Raw genomic sequence first — 21,391 nt, 5'->3', positions numbered from 1 at the left:
GGGGTGCAACTCCAGCGTCAGGAAGCGTGGCCTAGTTCTGGAGATGTGGAGCAATCAGTGGCCTGGACACGCACAAAAAAAAGTAGAGCATGCACACAAACACAACAACAACACAACAGAGCAGCGCACACACTGAGGAACCACTGATCTAAAGAGAAAACCTGCAGCTTCTGGGGCCACATTATCAGCACTTCTGAAGCATAGACTGTATATAAATATGGACTAAACATGTCCCCTCCATAGACTGTATATAAATATGGTATGGACACCATGTCCCCTCCATAGACTGTATATAAATATGGACTAAACATGTCCCCTCCATAGACTGTATATAAATATGGACTAAACATGTCCCCTCCATAGACTGTATATAAATGTGGACACCATGTCCACTTCCTCTCATTGGTCCAAACTGATGTTATTTCCCAGTGAGAACGTGTGGCGCCAACTTGTGACTTTAGAGCCAAACTCTGATTAGTACAATCCGAGGGCGGAGCCATGATATCAAAGCCCCGCCCACACTTCCTCCAGACCTACTCTTGTTTTGGTTTAATTAATCCTACACTCTGCCCCACCTCCATCAGCTACAAGGACATGTTGGATTATACACCAAATTTTTTTTTAAAGTAAATAGTTTTTACAACTCTCATGGTCCAATGGGACATCTTTACAGGGCAGTTGGCATGGCAACTTGTGACATGTCACATCTTGCTTCTATAGCGTCAAATTACTAAAACAAAACACTTGAATTTGGCTCTGAAGTTTCCAGCCTCTTGATGATGCTCATCAGGAAATAAATATTGTCATTTAACGACCTGTTAACTACACGAAGGAAACTCACTGTGGAGTAAATTAAATGTTATCTTACCGTATTTGGGCAACATCCTGAACAAGATGGCGGCGCTCGGCTCCGTCACACTTTGGCTTCACTTTCATAGGAGGATGAGCCATCTTTAAACAGACACGTCTCCACAACACAGTTTAGAGTTCCTCATAGATCATTTTTATTGTTGCAATAAAATCCATTGACAAATCACAAACGACTGTATTTTTTCTCGTGATCATCTGGACACAATAAATTACAATAAAAATATGTACAAACTGTTGAGGCACGAGAGGCGGACACGTTCCAGAAACCTCCTCATATTATTTAACCTGCTTCAAACTATCTTTATTTCCATTATTCAAGTATCTGACGAACACTCAGAGGACAGAGTCAGTACCGACAGAGGGGAGGAATCAGATGTGGGTCAATGCACATGAAGGAACTCTGTCGCCCTCTGGTGGCTGGACATGAGAAACCGTTTCTCCTGGTGTTAAACGTGAGAGACGGCGTCAGGACAAAATCAACCTGGTTATGATGAAGATGATCTAAAAGGGTCATTTCACCAGAATCAACAAATACAACTTTATCAGAGTCTTTAGTTCATCTGGAACCAAACTACACTTTCATTTTATTTAATTATTGTTACTCTAAGTTGTTCACTTCTTCATCTTTGTTCTGGTTTTTACATCCTTCACAACTTTCTACATTTCTACACACAAATGATAGAAAACAGAAAAGTTTCAGAGAAGTCCTGAAAGTGGATGAAGGGAATCTAATGAAACAGAAATATTAGACCTGGAAATGGAGACAATATTACACATCAGAGAGGACGACCTCTAGGATTCAAGTCCTGGTTTAGTTTCTATAAATCAGGGATTTGTCTCATGTTTGTGTTGAAGTGTGTGATGACAACAGATCAAAGGAGCTTTGTGAGGAGCTCAGAAAAAGAGTTGTTGTTGCTCATCAGGCTGGAAAAGGTTCCACAACCATCTGTAAAGAGTCTGGAAGCCACAAATAATCCACAGAGAGTCAGACAGATTGAAGACGACTGTTCCCCTCCACAGGAGTGGTCCACCAACAAACATCACTCCATCATAGTGGGAGAGGAACCAGAGGAACCCAGGGGAACTTCTAAGCAGCTAAAGGCCTCTCTCACATTGGCTGATGTTCATGTTGATGAATCCACTCAACAACCAAAGACACTGCTCTCTGTCCACAAAGAACATGTGGGACAATGTTTAGTGGACAGATGAGACCAGAGTAGAATAGTTTGGTTTAAATGTTTGGAGATGAACCAACACTGCATTCCAGCATCAGAACCTCATCCCTCCATGACACATGGGGGCGCTAATGTCCTGGTTTGGGCCTGTTCTGCTGCATCTGCTCATCATTGATGGACCAATGAACTGTGAATTCTACCAGTGAACTCTGAAAGAAAATGTCAGGACATGAGTCCATGAGCTGAATGTGAAGAGAAACTGGGTCATGAAGGAAGGATGGATTAATATTCCTGTTTCATGTGTTTGTTGGGTTCTTTAGGTCTTTTTTTTTATGCAGAAATGTCTAAAACTGTGAAGGAACCTTTTTTTAAAGCAGCTCTGGATGTTTTATTGATATTTCCCGTCTCAAACATGTACAGTGAGTCTGATTTATTACACACAGGTTGAAGTGACCCTTTAATCTGGCAGAACTCAACAGTGTAGTAAAACGTATTCCTGGATTTCTTTGACACACGAGGCAGCGGACATGAATCTGTTCCTAAAGTCCTGTCACCTCCCAAACAAAAGGTATTAAAATGTGCACCTGAGGGCGGAGCCACTGAGTCACATGAGCTTATATCTGGTATTCCTTCAGCAGCTGGCCGGCTATGACTAGTCTCTGGATCTCACTGGTGCCCTCGTAGATCTCGGTGATGCGAGCGTCCCGGTAGTGTCTCTCCGCCGGCATGTCTGTCACGTAGCCCATCCCACCCAGAACCTGGATGGCCTGGAGTGAGGCGCACACAGAGGAACAGGTTAGAGGTGGTGTCCACAGTTAGCTCGTCTTTTCTTTTATTTTTATTTTTGGTTGTTGCTTCGTTACCTGATGAGAGCAGAAGGTGGCGGCTTCAGACGCTGCCAGTTTGGCCATGGCTGCTTCCTGTGCACATGAGATGAGTTCAAGGTCTGTTGTTCTGCAGGAAATCAAATGTACGGCACAAGAAAGTGGGAAGTACCTTCGTGAAGGGTTTCTTTGAGTCTTTGAGGAGAGCAGCCTTCCAGGTGAGCAGACGAGCGCTTTCTACGGCCACGGACATGTCGGCCAGTTTGAACTGAACAAAACAAATAAAAAACACTCAGTTAGTCCTGAAACAATCAGATTCATTACTAGAGCTATAATTCTGATGGTTTCACTGATTTTTTTCTCATGTACAATCACGTGTTCACATCATTTTCTACAGGTTGAGAGGAATTAATGCAGTAGATTTACTAAGGATGAACTATTTTACTGAGACGATGAGTGAATATTGTAGAATAATCCCACACTAGTAGTAAAACAGGTTAGCGTAGCGCCGTGTTAGCGCTGATATGGAAATCAAGAGACATTTACAGCTTAGAGATAAAATAAATAAATGAAATGTTATCAAGTTTCAATGTAAATGTCCCCATTTATTGATTAACGTATTTATTCATATTTAAACTATGTCTCTAATGTCAATAGCAGCACAACCAGCTACCGTAATAACTGTAGTCTGTGTGCAACATTTTTTTTCTCGTTCATGAAAAGATAAAATTGGGGACAGGTCAAGCTGGGGGACAGGACGGGGACTGTCCCCAGAAATCTGGGACGTCTAGTCACTCTAAAAAAATATAATCAAATACACCAAAACTCATATCATAACAGACTAAAAGTACCGTCTGGATTCACTATGAACCTGAACCACCCAGCTCTACTACTTCCTGCACCTTCTTATTAAAAATATGGCGACAGGAGCTTTAACTGACTGGATTTAAAAAATGTGGATGAAAGAAAAGAGACGAGAAACTCGAGGGAGAAGATGGAGGAGGCTCCATAAACCACCTGATACTAAACAAGCTCAGTCTGGTTCTAAGACGTCACGTAACTAATGGAGCCTGAGAGACGTGGGTTCAGTCACAGACTCTATGTAACAGGGGTCAAACATACGGCGCGTGGACCAAAAATGGCCAAACAACAGGGTCTAATCTGGTCCTCAGCATGAACTCACACACGATGACAGAAGATTATCAATAAAAACAACTTCTAGTCACAAAGATCACGACACTGAGACCCAGGACCAGACAACAAGGAGAGAAAATTATACTTATTTAACTTAAGAAATTATTTCTTTTAAAGGATAATTTATGAAATGTAACATTCTCCTAAGTTACTTGTTCTTCTTTGGACTAAATCAAACAGAAATAGTCTGGAGTTGTTGTTGTTTATAGGTTATTATTCTGTTTCTGGTGCAGACCACTTGAGAACTAAAATGAGTTTGACCGCCCAGACCCGGGGGTCCAGACCCGGGGGTCCAGACCCGGGGGATCCAGACCTGGGGGTCCAGACCCAGACCCGGGGGGTCCCCCCTCTACCTGTATGGCCTGCAGTTTCCCGATGGGGGCTCCAAACGCAGTCCTTTTATGGGCGTAGTCGGCCGCACAGTCCAGCGCAGCCTGAGCGATGCCGAGGGCCTGAGCCGCGATGCCGATCCTCCCGCTGTCCAGGGTTTGCTAAGAGACACACAGACGCTCCAGTTAAACGAGAGACACGTCAGAACCAGACCAGGACACGTCCCAGTCTAAGCGCCGTGCTCAGACGTTATCTGATGCTCAGCTGTCAAACGTACGACCCGTGGGTCAAAAACGTCCCGTCACAGGGTCTAAAGGTCTGACTCATGGTGGCGATCGTACATTTTCTTGTACACATTTTTTACGTTAAGGCTGTTTTTATTTAAATGTATTAATGTTGTGCCTCTTGTGGCCCCTGAGCTAAAACTTCTGCAGCACGTTTTCACGTGGATCGTGCTTTTATTTTGAAAAACACACCATGGCGATTTTGAAGCCCGCTCCCCGAGGACCCAGCATGTTCCCCAGAGGAATCCTGCAGTCCTCCAGGATGATGTTGGCGGTGGACGAGGCTCTGATGCCCAGCTTGTCCTCCTTCTTCCCCAGAGAGAGTCCTGGATGTGGCATCGGGATGATGAAGGCGCTGATACCCTGGAGGACAGAGAGCTCACAGTTATCACCTCCTCCTTCTCCTCCTCCTCCTCCTTCTTACTGAGGTGCAGCGGCGCCTCCTGCCTTGTGTTTGAGCGACTTGTCGGTGGTGGCGAAGACGACGGTGGCCGAGGCGTCCCAGCTGTTGGTGATCCAGGCTTTGGTCCCGTTCAGGACCCACTCGTCTCCGTCCTGTCGAGCCACCGTGGAGGCGGCTCCCGCATCGCTGCCGTTACCTGGAACCACGAAGAGAAAAAATATATAAAAGCCTGAATGTAACGCTGGTGATACGTTTAAGCAGCACATATTCAAAGTGTGTCTGAACACTGAGGAGTTGTGCTTTTGTCTGAAGACCTTCGTGACATCTCAAGAGTTTAACTAACTTTGTTTTTACCAACATCTCCCCGACCTGCAGCCGACAGCAGCGATGCATCATCATTACCGTAATGGCAGCTTCTTCACAGCATAATGTAATGGTGAATTACGGTAATTCAGATACTGTGAACTTTTCTTAATGTACAGACGAATGTTCGGGTTTAAAGGGTTAATAGAGATGGATGGAAAGGAGGAGGGGGAGGAGCTTATGACATAAAGAGGAGGAGAGAGAGGAAGGGAAGGAAGCAGAAAAGAAAGAAAGATGAGGAGGAGCAAGAAGAAGAAAGGAAGAGGAGGAGGAAGGGGAAGAAAGATGAGGAGAAAGATGAAGGAAGAGGACAAGGAGGAGGATAAGGAGTAAGGAGGAGTAAGGAGGAGGAGTAAGAGATGGTGAAAGAGGAGGAAGAAATTGAGGAGAAAAAGAGGGAGGAGGAGGAGGTGAATGTTGGTGAATGTTGAGTCATGTGATCGTCTCCTTGTTGAACATGAACCGTTTTAATTAAAAGCCAAAGTTTGTGTCTGACCTGGTTCACTGAGGGCGAAGCAGCCGACTTTCTCCCCGGTGGTGAACGGACTGATCCACTGCTCCTTCTGCTGCTCCGACCCGAACTTCAGGATCGGCCCGATGTACAGAGACTGAGGACGGAGGAGACAGACAGGGAGGGGACATGATGAGGACATGAAGAGGACATGAAGAAGACACCACGAGGACCTGAGGAGGACTCTGAACCCACGTTGTTGACAGACACCACCACCCCGGTGCTGGCGCAGCCTCTGCTGATCTCCTCCATAGCCAGACTGTAGGCCAGGTAGTCCATCCCCGCCCCCCCCAGCTCCTCCGGGACCTCCATCGCCATGACGCCCATCGCCCCCAGCTCCTGGATCTGGACGGACAACGACGAGACAACACCTGTTAGCGTCTTCTCCTTCTACTCAGTTTGCCCAGATTAATATGAGCCATAACACAATGATTACGGTTCCATTTAAAACTGAAACATCCTAACTCTGTACCTGTTTCCTGGGGTAGGTGTGGTCTTTGTCCAGCTGGGACGCGATGGGGCTCAGCTCCCGGTCGGCGTAGTCTCTGCAGGTCTGTCTCAGGATCTGATGAGTCTCTGGAAGCTCAGCCAGCTGAGACAGACTCCGACATCCGGCCAGACACAAGCTGAGAGCTGAGAGGAGGGGAGGCAACACAACCAGGTAACCACGGCAACCTCTACCACACACCTCCCAATGAATGGATGAATGAATGAGGAGTTTATGAAGGAGGACATATCATCCTCCTCCTCCTCCTGTGATCAGATCGTTCCAGCATCGACTCAGTAACAGATTCAGACTCTGATCGTCTCCTGTGATGAGACTCTGATTAATTAGTGAATAACGAGTTTAGAAACGCCTACGGCAAAACCAGGAGGGACACACGACCTGATCTGATCTGGTGATTACAGCAGATCCTCATCCCCCCCAGAAAGAGGAGGAAGAAGAAGAAGAAGAAGAAGAAGAAGAAGGGGGAAGACAAATTTTTACTGTCTACATTTTATAAATTTATATCAAATTTACCGATGTTAACTACAATCCCACACTGTATTTACGAATGTCTCTATATTTCCATTTTCCTCTATAGATATATTCAGAATGTTGTTATTTCTTGTATATTCTTTATATTCTGGTCTAATTCTGTGCTACAGTGACGAGGAAACGTCGTATCTATCTATCTATCTATCTATCTATCTATCTATCTATCTATCTATCTATCTATCTATCACAGGTTAAAAGTGTTCAAGGTACAAAACCTCATCAAATTTTACAGTTCTAACGTGTTTATTTAAGTTTATCAATGTTTCTAGTTTGACAGGTCATGCAAATTTACCAAAGTCCGTCAACAGCAACAAGCTCCTACACCACTAATGAGCGAGTACTCGTTTGAGGACGTTGGGATTTTATTGTTTGCTATGCTGCCTTTGCTCAGTCATGTTCAGGTTTTATATTTTGTCACATATCGGTGACGTTATTATAATATACAGTGTAAATAATCCCCAGTGTCCACATATGAGGACCTCCCGTTCAGAGCTGATGCTTAGTTTTTAAGACTTAAAAAAGGGGAAATTAAAAATTAAGCAGATGGAGATTGTTTTATGATATGAGACTTTGATATTTTCAGATTATCCGTCTTATCTTTTATTATTATTATTATGACGTAGATAAGATAACTGCTGCCCTCTGACTACACCATGCAGAGGTTTTATCCTATTTATTATTAGTTGTAGAGTCATTGAGTCACATTGCTCTGTTAAACTGTCTTTGAACGCACCGCGGGCTGAAGGCTTATCTGGGTGAAAGGTCGTCGTCTCCACCAGGCTTCACCTTAACCTCATTTAACACCTTCAAAAGCTTTAAATATAACATACACACATGGGAACGAAGCGGCCTGACTACCTCTCTGATACTGGTGACTTTTATTTATCTTTTATTATCACAGCTAGCTTGTAACCTTACTTAGCCGGGGAGTTTAGTGCAATTAAACGTTAGCATTAAGCTAACTACTACGCTACTTAAATGGCATTTGACCAAATATTAGGTATTTAACGTTCCTGACTTTATATTAGTTATATCTTTAAATGAGACAATGACATGTGTTATTTTAATCGGGATATTTAGCTCCAGGACCCAGAGCCATGTAGCATTTAAAGCTAACTGTGTTTGTTATGAGTGGTATTTCCATCTACGCACAGCTAATAAGAAGCTACCACGTCTTCTACTGGTCAGTGAAGCTTGTCATGATAATATTTAGTTGTTATATCTTTAGTTTTTTAATTTACTCACCTTTCCTTGCTTTAAAAAGAGCAGCCATGGTGCGTTCACCTCCTCCTCTTTACACAACCTCAACAGCAGCGGCGTCCTGCTGCCTTTACGCGCTATCGGAATTTTTCCAACTACAAGGCGGCACGCGCAAAATAAACATCAAACACTTGAAATTTTAAAATATTAAACAAATAAATAAGTTAAAAATCTTTATTATGGAGATCTATTGTTAACGACTCGGATTTTATGCTACTCTACGGATGTACACGAACGCTATGCTAAATTGTTATACAACTTCCGAGCACGGATGTCGATAATTTCAAGGAACATGAAGGCAACTGTAGTAGAAACTGGGCACGGCGTGTTCAGGGAACCCCGGAAAAAACGATATCTCCAGATATCGATATAAAAACAAAAACAAACGATAATTAATAAATAAATAAAACTGGATCTAATATTACAATAAAAACGATTATATATAAGTTTTGATTATTTATTATTATTAAATATTATACGCCATGTTAACCTTGCAAAATAATGCCATCACAGTAATATATTGTACACTTTTTTTGTTGTATGTGGAGTTAATTGGTTTGTTTCACTTCTGAATTTTACTACTTTTGCATTTACTTCAGTTAAAAATGTACTTCTTCAAAATAAGATATAATAATAATATTTTTTTTTTGTCATTCTACACTAAATGTAAAAAGTCTCTTGTATTTTCCCTACATCTCATATAATTTATCATATTTCCTCCTTTTTGTATTTGTACCTCTAATGGGCAAAGATAAATATGCCCTTGAGAGCCAGATATTGTCCTGATTAAAATGAATAAATGTGCTCCAGCCAGGGAGGGTTCATGTTTTTCACAACATCTTTATTTTCTTAGCACCATAAAAAGTCACTTAAGGTCGTCCAAAGTGTCGTCTGCTCTCATTCTGCCTTTCCTTCGGGATGATGATGGTGGAGGTGGTGGTGGTGGTGGTGGTGGCGGAGGAAAGGATTGGAGCCCAGAGAGAGAGAAGAGAGAGATGGGGGGGAGATAAAAAGCTGAGGGGGCTGTGATAGCGCCGCTCACTTGCTGGCGGAGGTGAAGGTGAAGCAGCCTCTCTGGTGGAACTGCATGTCCCTGATGCGGCGCATGGACTGGATCTGGGGCTGGAAGGCGCAGAAGTCGTTGTAGTGTCTGTAGTCACCGCACTCGAACAGGTACTGGTAGCCTCTGTATCCGGGGTACTGGTACCCCACCCAACTGAGACCGGCATGGAGGGAGGAGAGGGGGAGGACAGTTAACACCCGTCATCTTTACGCAGCCACTAATAACATTTGTTTGATTATTATTGTTTCTAGACGTATACTAGAAGCTTTATTGGTGATTGCAGTGGTTCTAGTGGTTAGTGAAGGGTTCTTGTGGTTCTGGAGGATGTTCTAGAGGTCTCTGAGGAGCTTGGACATGTCATTTATGAGGTCTGTTGTTCACTTTATGGTGTTTTAATGGTTTATAGGTGACATTAAGGAGGTTCTAGCTATCACCAAAGAGGTCCTTTAGGTTTAGGAATCATTTACATGCTTCTTAAAACGTTCTAATAGTAAATGAGGAGGTTCTGGGGGTCCTTTAGTAGGACCCATGGGTTGTCTGAGAATGTGGTGGTGATTAAGGAGGTTCCTCAGACCCTTTAGGAAGTTCTAGGGTTAACTAAAGGGTTCTAGTTATAACCAAAGAGCTGAATGAATCATTTCCAAAGGGTCTAGTGGACACTGAGGTGGTTCTGTTTGTTCTGAAATGACTTCTAGAGGATGGTTGTTTGGCATTGAGGAGGTTCTAGAGGTGTTTAATCATTAAGGACGTTCTAACTGTAGACTGTACACGGCTCTAGTTGCTCCAGCCTCCAGGGGGTTAAATGTAGAAGGTATAAAGTTCTCGTAAGAACTAAAGGTCCATTTCTATGTTTTTAGTTGTCACTGAGGACGTCCTAGAGGTCCTGTCTGTAAGGTTGTCGTTCTTTGAAGAGGTTGTTGGGGTTCTCTAGTGTTGTTTTCTGAGGAAGTCTAAGGTTCCATCAATAAAACTGATCCCTGAGGACACAGTCAGCGTTCTGCCTTGTGACAACATGAACAGCGTCTCTGTGGCGTAGGACCGTGGAGGCCTGCAGCCTCCTCTGGAGCTAAAACAACATGTGCAGAACAGAGCCTCCACTCTATTCCCACAGAACCGACCCTGCAGTTGTTATATTATTATAAGATAATGAAGGTGTTTGGACTCACGCTCCTCCAGGGACCCTCACGCTGCCCACTCTGTCACAGAAGCCGTGCGCCCAGAGGGTGGGCACGTCGTCCTCCTGGATCTCCATCTTGTTGCCCTTGAAGTCGGAGAGCTCGTACAGGCAGATCTTGTGCTCCATGCTGTCCTGTAGCAGGAGAAAAGACGGGGAGGAAGGAGTTAAAAACATGCCTCAGTTTGAGTTGTTTGTTGTTGTAATTACACCGCTTGTCCAGCGGGGGCGGTGTTGAGCTGTGTTGTGAAATTCACCGCAGACTTCAGCTCATGAGGAGACGCCTTTAAAAGCACCAGCCACTGCTAACATGCTAATGATAGCATGTCAGGTTAAATAATAAAGCGGTTTCATAATGTCCTAAAGAGGCCTCCGTACTGAGGACTTATCAAACAACAGTATTTAACATAATATGAACAGTCGGGTAAATATTTCTGCTCTTTTTCAAGCGTGCATGTCAAACTCTGTCTGGTTTCAGCTTCTAAAATTAATTTAAGGTAATAAACTGAGTTACAGTCTTCAGGTTTGTTAAAGCCAGATGTGTGAAGAGGTGAGTTTGGACTCAAATTAACACCCTATTCTCTCCAGTCACATAAATATATATAAAAACACCTGATTATTGAGTATAGTTTATAGGAATAATTGATTGTAACTGATACAAACCCATTGATTACAGGTTTGAATTCATTATAATAGAAACAACTGTCAGGTCTAGAGGCCTGAGTTTAGATTTCTGCTGTTTAATGAGCATTTGAGCTCAGTTTTTGAAGGAGTGTTAAATGTTCCCGTCTGATCCTGTTAACCTGTGGTCAGTCTGTGGTCAGTCTGTGGTGAACCTGAACGCACCATGCGGATGGGCCTGAGGGACATGAGGCAGTCGCTGCGGTAGGAGTTGCTCCAGGTATCCCAGCGAGGATACTCTCCCTTCTCCAGGATGAACATCTCCCCACGGAAGTTAGTCTGCTCAAAGGCAACAAAGCTGGAGAGGTGGGGAGGTGGGGGGGGGGGGGGGGGGGTTGGTTGGGTGAGGAGGGTGAGGGAGGGTAAGGGAGGGGAGTATGTAGGACAGGGCAGAGTGGGATGCACGAGGGGTGAGGACAGGAAGGGAAGAGGAATTAGAAGAATTAGAGGAAAGATAATGTGTTTAAACCCAGAGTGAGGCTGAGTGTGTGTGTGTGTGTGTGTTAGTATGTGTGTGTGTGTGTGTGTGTGTTTGTTAGTGTGTGCGCGGCCTGAGTCGTGCTGGTGTCACTTACGGGCCACACTCCACGATGATACTACGCACTCTGTCCATGCCGCGGTCACACACGTTCATACACTCGTTCTGGACCTCCATCATCCTGCCCTGGAAGTTCTCCTGGTCGAACAGCATGATCTGCACCCGGGAGCGAACGCAGCAAACAGACGGTGGCACAGCGTGAATCAAACGAAAGCATTAGCTACACACCAAATCTCCACGTATTAGTATCAGATCTGAACAATGAGCAGTTTAAATATATTTTACTAAAACTTTTCTAAATTATGCTTCTGTAAACTCAGGCTCAGAGGGAAATATTTTACATTTAATCTAATTTAATTTATTTGAAAGACATTTTTACTTATGCTGTTGATGAATGACTCCTATGAGCTCCACCTCACACTGAACAACATTAACCTCCCAGTATTTTCATGCACATTTACCTCCTTTCAATCATTATTATAATCATCCTGATGATCTTTAATAAGAACAAACCAAAGCTCAGGACTGTGAAGCTGCAGCCTGCATCGAGTATCGGCCTTTAAATGTCATCGGTAAATTAGAGGGGAGGAGTATTAATTAAGTGCGTTGGCCGCTCCGCGTCCAGAACAAACGTGACTCACTCTGTAGGATCCCATGCCGGGCTCGCCGGTCTTGGTGGCCTTGCTGGTGGCAGCTGGGGCTGGAGCTCCCTTGTCCTTGGCGTCGGTGCCCTGGTTGGAGGCGGACTTGGCGGTCTGAGACATGGTGAGGGGCTTCAGGAGAGTCTGGGGAACACAAATAGAGGTTGGAGGTGTTAACACTGTGGGAGAGGAGAGGCCTGGGGGTTTGGGGAGTTTTGGGGTTTGAGGCTCATTGGGGCGCTGGACTCTCCCCCCAGGACGGGGGTGCTTTGGCTGGGCGTGGAGGCCAGGGGATGGCCCTGGGCCTGGCTGGTGTTCTGGTGCATGTCTGGTGCCCTTACCTGCGTTAGATTAGCTTGCGGTGCCGTGTGAGGGAGGCTGGCTCGTGCTGGTGCCTTCAACAGCCGACCCCAGCTTTTATACCCTGGCAAAGGCCGAACGTAGAGGCTCACGGGACAATAGAAACCCCCCCGTCATCACTGTTGGGCCGCGGCAAAGCCACCGGGTCATCGCATAGCCTGGAAACGCCGCTGGCCCCTCTGGCTGCCCGTAAGCATTTCGGTGTCAAAGGAAAGTCCTGAGCGAGGCACTTTCCCGTGAGCTGCAGCCCTCGGCCTGAAAGCTGGAGCTGGATGTAGAGAGCAGGAATGTAACGGGCCACGGGAGACAAAGACATAATCCACTCCTCTGTCCTCTCACCTACGGGGACGGACAGAGAAACAGTCTGCAGCTCTGGACCTGACAACAGGTTTTAAATGAATAAATAAATGAAGGAACGACTGGTGTTCTGATTAAAAAGGAAGAACGACGGGACCAAATGAACCTCTGCTAACGTTCCTAAAGAGCTCTGATGCTACATGTGTGCTAACGATGAATTACGCTCTAATATTTCAGGTAAAAACAGACCTGACTTAATATTTTTTCCCTCAGAGACATGAAACAGTGACTTTATTTAACCTCCTCAGACCCAAACTTTAGTCATTTTTAATTTCTATAAGTATCTGGCATCAGTGGGACCTATAAGACATATACAAACTAACTGTCATCTTTGAACAGGAATACATTTAAAAAAAAAAAAACAAAAACACAAACCATGGGGATTATTTCATTGTTTATATTAATAAAGTCACCATGTGTGACAAAATAGAAAATTTTTACCTGAGTCCAAGTCCCAACGCCCTCAAACGAGTACTTTAGCTAACGAGCTAATTAGAACGTGGATTTAAATGAGGTTTTGTCTGCAGAATGAATCCTCTGAAATGTCCCCATACGAGGACGCAATTTGTTTATGATGCTAATTTTGTACATTTTCTTGATTACACTGTTTATTTCACTAGATAATAATTATTTTTATTTTTATTTTAATCTAATCATATTTTATTTTATCTTTCATGTGTTTTTATGTTTAATGGAGCTACAGCGACAAAGTCATTTCCTTCGTGCATCATTAAAGTCTAAGGAAGTTAACTTTACTTTAACACTTAGTTAAATATTAATAATATTTCAGCTCTTTCTGAAGAATAAATGTCAAAGTTTGTCTGGTTTAAACTAAAAAGTGTTGAAAAGTTGTTTTTCTTCATCAGATAATTAAATAATAATTAAAATTGATAATAATAATTATTGATTTGAATTGGTGTAAACCTTTTTGTTAATGATCATAATTGATAAAAACCCTCTTGAATATTAATTATAATACATTAATCTACTGCCTCTGTTACCTACACAGGAACAAACAGACACATTGTTTGACTCTGGTCTCATTTTGAAGAGACACAAATAAATAAATAAATAAAGACACATAGAGAATGTGAGTAACCGGTATTTAATATTTTGTATAAAGTTTTTTCCACTTTCGTATAAGTTATTAAAGGGCTGTGTCATTATTTCTGTCACTTTTCATTTGAACAACGCGTAGACACAGATCTAGTCCACAGATGTGGACAAAGTTAATTATGTTCAGGATCTAGTGACTCTGTGCGCGATACTTTACATTAACGTCATTAAAGTGACTCCTAGAAGAGGATAAGAGGCTAAAGAGAGAGTAGATCCACTCATGGACTAAATCTCTACATCCAGGTTAAAGTTTGCATCTTATCATTAGAGCTGAAAGGCTGCGGCTGCTGCCGCTGGGGAATCTGGGATTAATGCGGCTGGATTACATCTGGATTATATCACCTCCGCTGTGATGGAAGCAGCAGGATTAAAGTGTGTGATACATGTAGATTAGGTTTGAACTAATCCTGCTGTGTAATCCGGCCACAGAGGCCATGGCTCAATATCAGATATACAGCACATATCATTTCATCTTTAAAAGACAAACCTCTACGATGCCTCAGTCTGCTCCATCCAGGATACGGGAAAAGAAGCTGCTGGGGAGTATTTGTTGCAGCAGGATGTTGTGGTGGTGACTTACCTTAAATATTTCCACAGATTCATTTAGAATTTAACAGAAGCTGAAACAACTGGACTATTAGAGATTCTTGAAGAAAAAGTGACGCAAATAGAAGAGGATGGAAAGTGATGCAGAGTGATTACAAAGACCTGAAAAACATCTATATGTAATATAATATAATATAATATAATATAATATAATGTAATATAATATAAAAAGATGGACGGACGGAGGAACTCTAAAGTGAAGCCAAAGCTAGTAGAGCTCCCCCTGGTGGCTGGAGGCTGCAGTACAGGTCATAAGCTCCACCCCCGTCCATGTAAGTGGGCGGGGCTTGTGCCAAACTAAAATACTAAAATATTCATCACATTTTTTTTTTTTTTTCCAAGGATGGTTTCAGTCATTTTAGGTAGTTAATATAGTTATAGTTTCATTTGCTTTATTTGATGCTCGGAACAAAACAGGATGTGACATAATGGCGACCACCAGTTGCCATGCCAACCGTTCCGTAAAGCAGTGCAAAAATAAGTTCAGTGAATAATGGAACTGGTGCAGGTAGAGCAGAGCGCAGTATTAATTATGTGGACGATTCTGATCAGACTCTGATGGCGCCGCCCGCATCCGTGGGAAAATAGCACCAGTTTGGCCAATAAGAGGAAATGGAAACATGGTGTCCATATTTATATACAGTCTATGTTTAACCCTGGAATGATGCAGCATCTCTTCTGTGCACATTCAAGATGAGGACTTCTAAATCTATTGACCTCTGTGGCCTGTTGGATCCAAACCTAGGGGGCACATTAGTCCTCCCCCTCCTCGTCGAAGGTCTTTAAAGATTTTTCACAGCCAGAGACTCTGTCTCCAGTTCTCAGATGATGACGATGCAGCATTATCAGCCACCGTCCTCCCCGTCCTCTGACCTTTGCCTCTGTCTGCTGTCAGTCGGCCAACGAGGACACAGCCACTCAGAGCCAGATATAAATTAATGGGTCGTCTCTGTTTCTGCTGCTTCAGAGTTTCAGCTGGTGAGTTTTATCTGGAAGTGGATGATTGTTTGCTGACATTCCCTCGTGCTCAGAGGAAATGAATCTGTTTAGAGATGTGTGCTGCTACAAGTGGATCAGCTCTGCTGTTTACAAGAGGCTCATTATGCAGCGACACACACCGGCCAGAGTTTCTGTCTCTGTGAGGACCTCATTCACATAATGCATTCCCTAGAACCTGAACCCTAACCCCTAACCCCTAACCCCTAACCCCTAACCCTAGAATCTAGCTCCTAAACCCTAGAACATAACCCTAACCCCTAACCTCTAACCCCTAACCCCTAACCCCTAACCCCTAACCTCTAACCCTTAAACCCTAACCCCTAACCCCTAACCCCTAACCTCTAACCCCTAACCCCTAACATCTAACCCCTAACCTCTAACCCCTGACCCCTATCCTCTAACCTCTAACCCCTAACCTCTAACCCCTAACCCCTAATGCTAGAATCTAGCTCCTAAACCCTAGAACATAACCCTTAAACCCTAACCTCTAACCCCTAACCCCTAACCCCTAACCTCTAACCCCTAAGCCCTAACCCCTAACCCCTAACCCCTAACCTCTTACCCATAACCTCTTACCCCTAACCTCTAACCCCTAACCCCTAACCCTAGAATCTAACTCCTAAACCCTAGAACATAACCCTTAAACCCTAACCTCTAACCCCTATCCTCTAACCCCTAATCTCTAACCCCTAACCCCTAACCTCTAACCCCTAATCCCTAACCCCTAAGCCCTAACACATAAACCCTAGAACCTGAACCCTAACCCCTAACCCTAGAATCTAACTCCTAAACCCTAGAACATAACCTCTAACCCCTATCCTCTAACCCATAACCTCTAACCTCTAACCTCTAACCCCTAGAACCTAACCCCTAACCCCTATCCTCTAACCTCTAACCCCTAACCTCTAACCTCTAACCTCTAACCCCTAGAGCCTAACCCCTAACCCCTATCCTCTAACCTCTAACCTCTAACCCCTAGAACCTAACCCCTAACCCCTATTCTCTAACCTCTAACCCCTAACCTCTAACCTCTAACCTCTAACCCCTAGAACCTAACCTCTAACCTCTAACCTCTAACCCCTAGAACCTAACCCCTAACCCCATCCTCTAACCTCTAACCCCTAGAACCTAACCCCTAACCCCTATTCTCTAACCTCTAACCCCTAACCTCTAACCTCTAACCTCTAACCCCTAGAACCTAACCTCTAACCTCTAATTCTTCAGCCTCTAACCCTAAAATAAATGTACCTTTTAGAACAAAGTAGAAGTAAACATACCTCTGCATCATCACACACTTATTTCTGTGCCTTATTTTGTGTTAGACTTGCCTTGTGGTCCTTCAGCCAATCAGGGCCATTGACTTGGTGCGATGCTAACCGTTGCTAAAGGTTGCTAACGCCCACTGAGAGCTAGAACGTTCATGAAAAGCTACCTGGTTTAGCTTTAGAGGACGATAACTAAATATTAGTCAGAGACATTTAGTTTTAAACTAATTCAACTCCACATCTCCTCAGATAATGTGTGTGACTCCGGTTACTCTCATGTCCATCGCCACGTTAAGAAAACCAGCTGATTGGTCCAGAAGATCTTTGCAGGAACAGAATCAGCTCCAGATCAAGTTTCGATGTCACATTATTTTGATGTAAAGACACGTTTTATTTTAAGCTTCATAATGAGTCAAACAGAAGCTGCATGGTTGATGAGGGACATTTTAACCCTCAGTGAGGACGACATGGACTCAGAACTTTAGTTTAGTTTAGTTTAGTTTAGTTAAGGGAAGAAAACAGGAGTTATAGTATCTGGTCTTTAACCCTCCATCGTTCCTCTGGTGGTTTATGGGACAGCAGCAGCTTCATGAACCAATCAGAGCTCTGGACACTAGCTGTGTTTGAGTAAATGCTGCAGGATGCAATAAATCATTTTCTTCTGGTTTCATTTCTGGGTTCATCAAAATTCAGACGAACCCAACAACTTTTTTAACTGTGTTTTTTTAACTCTGATTCCTGAAAAACTAAACCACTTAGAGAGATTCTGACTTGTGACAGAAACTTCAGAGTCTTGTCTTTAAAAAGAGACAAAGACCATGAATGAGCTCCAACATGTTCATGAACAGCGTTCACTTTATTTTATCCTAAACAGGCTGGAATGATGGGAGGTTAATGGACGCATGGACAGGTGGACACCACCCCCAGATGTTCCTGATGAAACCTCAACCCTCCCACTAGTCTGTCAGAACTGAAGACCTGGATCAAACGTCTTCTAGGAACATGTCCCAATATTTAACCCTTAAAATGCTGCGGAGCCGAGAATTAAAGACCAGACGGACAAACTGTCCCTGAACAGAGACACAAATCAATAAAAAGACATAAAGACTCAGAGGACAAATATTTAAACGTGCATAAAGACAATCAGCCACAATAATTATAACTTTTTAACTAGATTTAAAAAGTTGCACATTTTTTATTTGTTTTAATAAAGTCAACATTTTTATTTTTCGGTCACATATAAAGAAAATCTTTTAATTAAATAACGGTTAAATAAATAAGATAAAGGTGAGTTTATTGCTTTTCATGGAGCTGGTTTGTGGTCAGATACCTGAGCAGGTGAGACTAGAAATAAAGGGGCAGAGAACTTTTACAGTTTTTAGTCATTTATGTTTTATTTTCTTGTCTCTAAATCAAATTTAATTCAATATTGTTTTTAGTTTTCATCTGAAGAAACTTGAATTCATGAACCATTTTATACTAAAACCTATATGCGCACTGTTCCTCCGCATCGGGGGGGTGATAATGTTTCGTCTGCAGTTCTGCCCCTCCACAGATTAGCCCCGCTTTTGTCGGGGGGACAAAGAGAAGGCCCCTCCCATGCTGCTGAGCCGGGGCTTTCGGCATGGCCCCTTGCCAGGGGAGGCTTTAAAAGGGTGGGGGCGCGTGGCTCCTCTCACTCTCACGGCAGGACAACCCAAGGGCATCAAAGCAAGGTGAGTCCCCGACCCCCCCAACAGCCGGCCCCGGTGAGCCGGGTGAGGCAGCCCCTTACATGCACACACCTTCACCCTACAGACAGACCCCCCCGCCCTCCTCCTCCTCCTCCTCCTCCTCCTCCTCCACCTCCTCCACCTCCTCCTAATCTCCCCCATAACAGGAGCCACCCGGGCTCCATCTCTGCTCCATGGCTGCTCCCAGTGGGCGAGATAAACCGTGGTGATGGTGGAAAGTCTGAGTAACTTCAGCAGCCGGGGTGGGTAGTGGGGGTGGAGGTGGGGGTGGGTAGTGGAGGTGGGGGGGGGGGGGGGGTTAAAGAGGAGGAAATGGTCAGAAAATCAAGATAAAGAGACAGAAAGAGCCAAAGCGACGGCTCCGTGACCCCCTTGATCTTCTCAGAAGCAGCTATAAATAGAAACGCCGAGGCCTCGGGACGTGATGTGGCTGGTGCTTCTCCAACATTTCAACATTTTTTACAAACAGGATCTGAGAGCAGAAGCTAAGAGACACTTGAAGCTCTTTGTGCCGTTTAGTGCTGTAAACTATTTCTGCTAGCAATTGTACACTTTGCTAACCTCTCCCACGATATGTCCCGTGTTTCCTTCTCCCAGACAAGATGACTCACCATTGCACCAAGTTCTCCGGCCACTGGAAGGTGAGTCTGCAGGAAAAAACAAAAAACGAAACATTTGCTAAAAGTCCCTCAGTTTTGGGGCCAGCTAACGGCTAGCACCCTGATTAGCGCTGGTTGTTTGTGGTGTTTTTTGTTTTTTTGTGCGTGAACACCTTTGTCTTTTTGCACCAGATCATTGTCTACGATGAGGAGTGCTTCCAGGGCCGCCGCCATGAGTTCACCTCCGAGTGCTGCAACGTGATGGAGTTCGGCTTCGAGAGCGTGCGCTCCCTGAGGGTGGAGAGTGGAGCGTGAGTAAACTCGTCTCTGCACAACGGCGAGGGCACAACCAGGTGCTGATCAACGTGTGGGACGGTTGAAGAGTTTAATCTTTTCTTTCTTGGCCCTCAGCTGGGTGGGCTACGAGCACGCCTCCTACCAGGGTCAGCAGTTTGTCCTGGAGAGGGGAGAGTACCCCCAGTGTGACGCCTACGGGGGCAGCAACGCCTACCACATCGAGAGAATGACCTCCTTCAGACCTATCGCCTGTGCCGTAAGTCGTGTCTTGTTTTGCTTCGGAAAACGTTGCGTTTGAGCGTTTGGATGGGACATGAATCTGGAGGAACCGGTTTGCTCTTTTGTTTGCTCCAGAACCACAGAGAGTGTCGTATGACTATCTATGAGCGTGAGAACTTCCTGGGCCGCAAGGGTGAGCTTAGCGACGACTACCCCTCCCTCCAGGCCATGGGATGGTGCAACAACGAAGTTGGTTCCTTCAGGATCCAGTCTGGAGCGTGAGTGTCCACAGCTGCTTTCCTTCCACTTTCTATTTTAAGCCCAATACTAAAAATGTAATCCAGCTCAGGCTTTCACAACAGGCGCCTCTTGCGACATTATTTCATGTGTGCTTCCCTCTCTGCGATGTCCCAACAGATTCGTGTGCTACCAGTACCCTGGTTACCGTGGATACCAGTATATCATGGAGTGTGATCGTCACTGTGGGGAGTACAAACACTTCAGGGAGTTTGGCTCCCACTGCCAGACCCCTCAGATCCAGTCCATCCGCCGCATTCAGCAGTAGCGACTCACACCGAAGCCCCTTTCTCCCATGTGACCCCTCACCCCCGACCCCCGCTGCTTCCCACTGCTGAATAAACTGTTTTTCTTAAACCATTCCGACTTCCACCGAATGTTTCTGCTTTTCTAGTAGACCGGAGAACAGAGTTCCTCAATAACTGTCACATCCACACACTTTATACGATGGTGCACGGAGGCTTTCCTCCCAATAAAGGTTCAGCTGGAAACAGTTGCGGCTCGAATCGGACTTTATATTTTATGTAAAAGCAAAAGAAATAGAGCAGATCTCAGTCTGATTATTAGTTATAAATAAATTAGGCCGAGTCAAAGTCCTGACCTTCATCCAGTAGAAATGTTTTAGCATCAGTTGATGAGAGGAAACCACCAACATCTCACAACTCAACTGGTTTTGATCAAAAGTTACCAGAAAACAAAGCTCCGCAAACTTTAGCAACTCACAGATATGTAATATTGGCTCGTTTTTGCCAAATAAACTAATACAAAAGTCTAATATTTCCGGGTTCTCTTGGTCTAATTTCAGGACTCATGTGAAAATGGGTCGTTTTTATGCAAAAATGTAAAAAAATCTTCTAAACCTATTTAGCAGAACCTGATTTACTCTATAACGAACTGTTGGTAGCAGCAGAAATAATTGCAAATAAATTCACAAATATTTCAAAGATCTCTATTTAAAGTCTCTTTACACTAAATACACAGCCCCAAAAATGTCCCTTTACGTTTCTTTTCTCTACATCTCCTCAACACACGCTCACGTCTTTAATAATTTATCGTGTGGAGTTTTATATGTGATCAGATAATCCTGTAAAAATAATGGAAAAGCCTCTGAACACCTAAAATGTGACATGGAGCTGCTGGTTAAACAGCTTCTGTGTGTTTGCTTCGGTAAATATTTGCTACACGGCTTCAGG

General features: G+C 44.1%; 3 protein-coding genes across 4 annotated transcripts; 1 reads left to right on the top strand and 2 right to left on the bottom strand.

Annotated features, from left to right (window-relative positions):
- Positions 1-980: 980 nt before the first annotated feature.
- On the bottom strand, positions 981-8,397 carry acads (acyl-CoA dehydrogenase short chain). 2 transcript variants are annotated; one of them, XM_047568929.1, is made up of 11 exons: positions 8,239-8,397; positions 6,427-6,587; positions 6,150-6,299; positions 5,940-6,051; positions 5,125-5,276; positions 4,870-5,040; positions 4,417-4,554; positions 3,042-3,137; positions 2,909-2,965; positions 2,630-2,812; positions 981-1,310 (listed from the first exon to the last, which is right to left on the bottom strand). In XM_047568929.1, the coding sequence occupies exons 1-10, from the start codon at positions 8,264-8,266 to the stop codon at positions 2,660-2,662; spliced, it is 1,218 nt and encodes a 405-aa protein (XP_047424885.1). In that variant the 5' UTR covers positions 8,267-8,397; the 3' UTR covers positions 981-1,310; positions 2,630-2,659. The 2 variants fall into 2 exon arrangements, with proteins under 2 accessions (XP_047424885.1, XP_047424884.1); XM_047568928.1 differs by lacking the exon at positions 981-1,310 and having other exon boundaries at positions 2,417-2,812.
- A 676-nt stretch (positions 8,398-9,073) lies between these two features.
- On the bottom strand, positions 9,074-12,838 carry crybb1 (crystallin, beta B1). Its single transcript, XM_047568930.1, has 6 exons — positions 12,692-12,838; positions 12,351-12,494; positions 11,747-11,865; positions 11,337-11,469; positions 10,483-10,625; positions 9,074-9,469 (listed from the first exon to the last, which is right to left on the bottom strand). The coding sequence occupies exons 2-6, from the start codon at positions 12,471-12,473 to the stop codon at positions 9,292-9,294; spliced, it is 696 nt and encodes a 231-aa protein (XP_047424886.1). The 5' UTR covers positions 12,474-12,494; positions 12,692-12,838; the 3' UTR covers positions 9,074-9,291.
- Positions 12,839-18,654: 5,816 nt separating this feature from the next.
- cryba4 (crystallin, beta A4) lies at positions 18,655-20,558 on the top strand. Its single transcript, XM_047568933.1, has 6 exons — positions 18,655-18,768; positions 19,384-19,427; positions 19,578-19,696; positions 19,797-19,938; positions 20,037-20,179; positions 20,319-20,558. Exons 2-6 carry the CDS (start codon positions 19,389-19,391, stop codon positions 20,464-20,466), a joined length of 591 nt encoding a protein of 196 aa, XP_047424889.1. The 5' UTR covers positions 18,655-18,768; positions 19,384-19,388; the 3' UTR covers positions 20,467-20,558.
- Positions 20,559-21,391: the final 833 nt, after the last annotated feature.

This window comes from Mugil cephalus, chromosome 19, assembly GCF_022458985.1.
Source record: "Mugil cephalus isolate CIBA_MC_2020 chromosome 19, CIBA_Mcephalus_1.1, whole genome shotgun sequence".
Classification (NCBI taxonomy): Eukaryota; Metazoa; Chordata; class Actinopteri; order Mugiliformes; family Mugilidae; genus Mugil; species Mugil cephalus.
Note: the sequence above shows the minus strand (reverse complement) of the source record. Positions and strands in the feature narration are given on the sequence as shown.

What these genes read in the sequence shown, in the direction of transcription:
- cryba4 (XM_047568933.1), top strand. Translation starts at nt 19,389, where the DNA reads ATGACTCACCATTGCACCAAGTTCTCCGGCCACTGGAAG. An exon ending in AGTTCTCCGGCCACTGGAAG is followed by an intron (nt 19,428 to 19,577) that starts GTGAGTCTGCAG and finishes TTTTTGCACCAG; the next exon opens with ATCATTGTCTACGATGAGGA. An exon ending in TTCAGGATCCAGTCTGGAGC is followed by an intron (nt 20,180 to 20,318) that starts GTGAGTGTCCAC and finishes ATGTCCCAACAG; the next exon opens with ATTCGTGTGCTACCAGTACC.
- crybb1 (XM_047568930.1), bottom strand. Translation starts at nt 12,473, where the DNA reads ATGTCTCAGACCGCCAAGTCCGCCTCCAACCAGGGCACCGACGCCAAG. An exon ending in ATCATCGTGGAGTGTGGCCC is followed by an intron (nt 11,470 to 11,746) that starts GTAAGTGACACC and finishes CCACCTCTCCAG; the next exon opens with CTTTGTTGCCTTTGAGCAGA. An exon ending in GTGAGGGTCCCTGGAGGAGC is followed by an intron (nt 9,470 to 10,482) that starts GTGAGTCCAAAC and finishes TGCCGGTCTCAG; the next exon opens with TTGGGTGGGGTACCAGTACC.
- acads (XM_047568929.1), bottom strand. Translation starts at nt 8,266, where the DNA reads ATGGCTGCTCTTTTTAAAGCAAGGAAAG. An exon ending in CGGGCTTCAAAATCGCCATG is followed by an intron (nt 4,555 to 4,869) that starts GTGTGTTTTTCA and finishes TGTGTCTCTTAG; the next exon opens with CAAACCCTGGACAGCGGGAG. An exon ending in GGAAACTGCAGGCCATACAG is followed by an intron (nt 3,138 to 4,416) that starts GTAGAGGGGGGA and finishes TGTTTTGTTCAG; the next exon opens with TTCAAACTGGCCGACATGTC.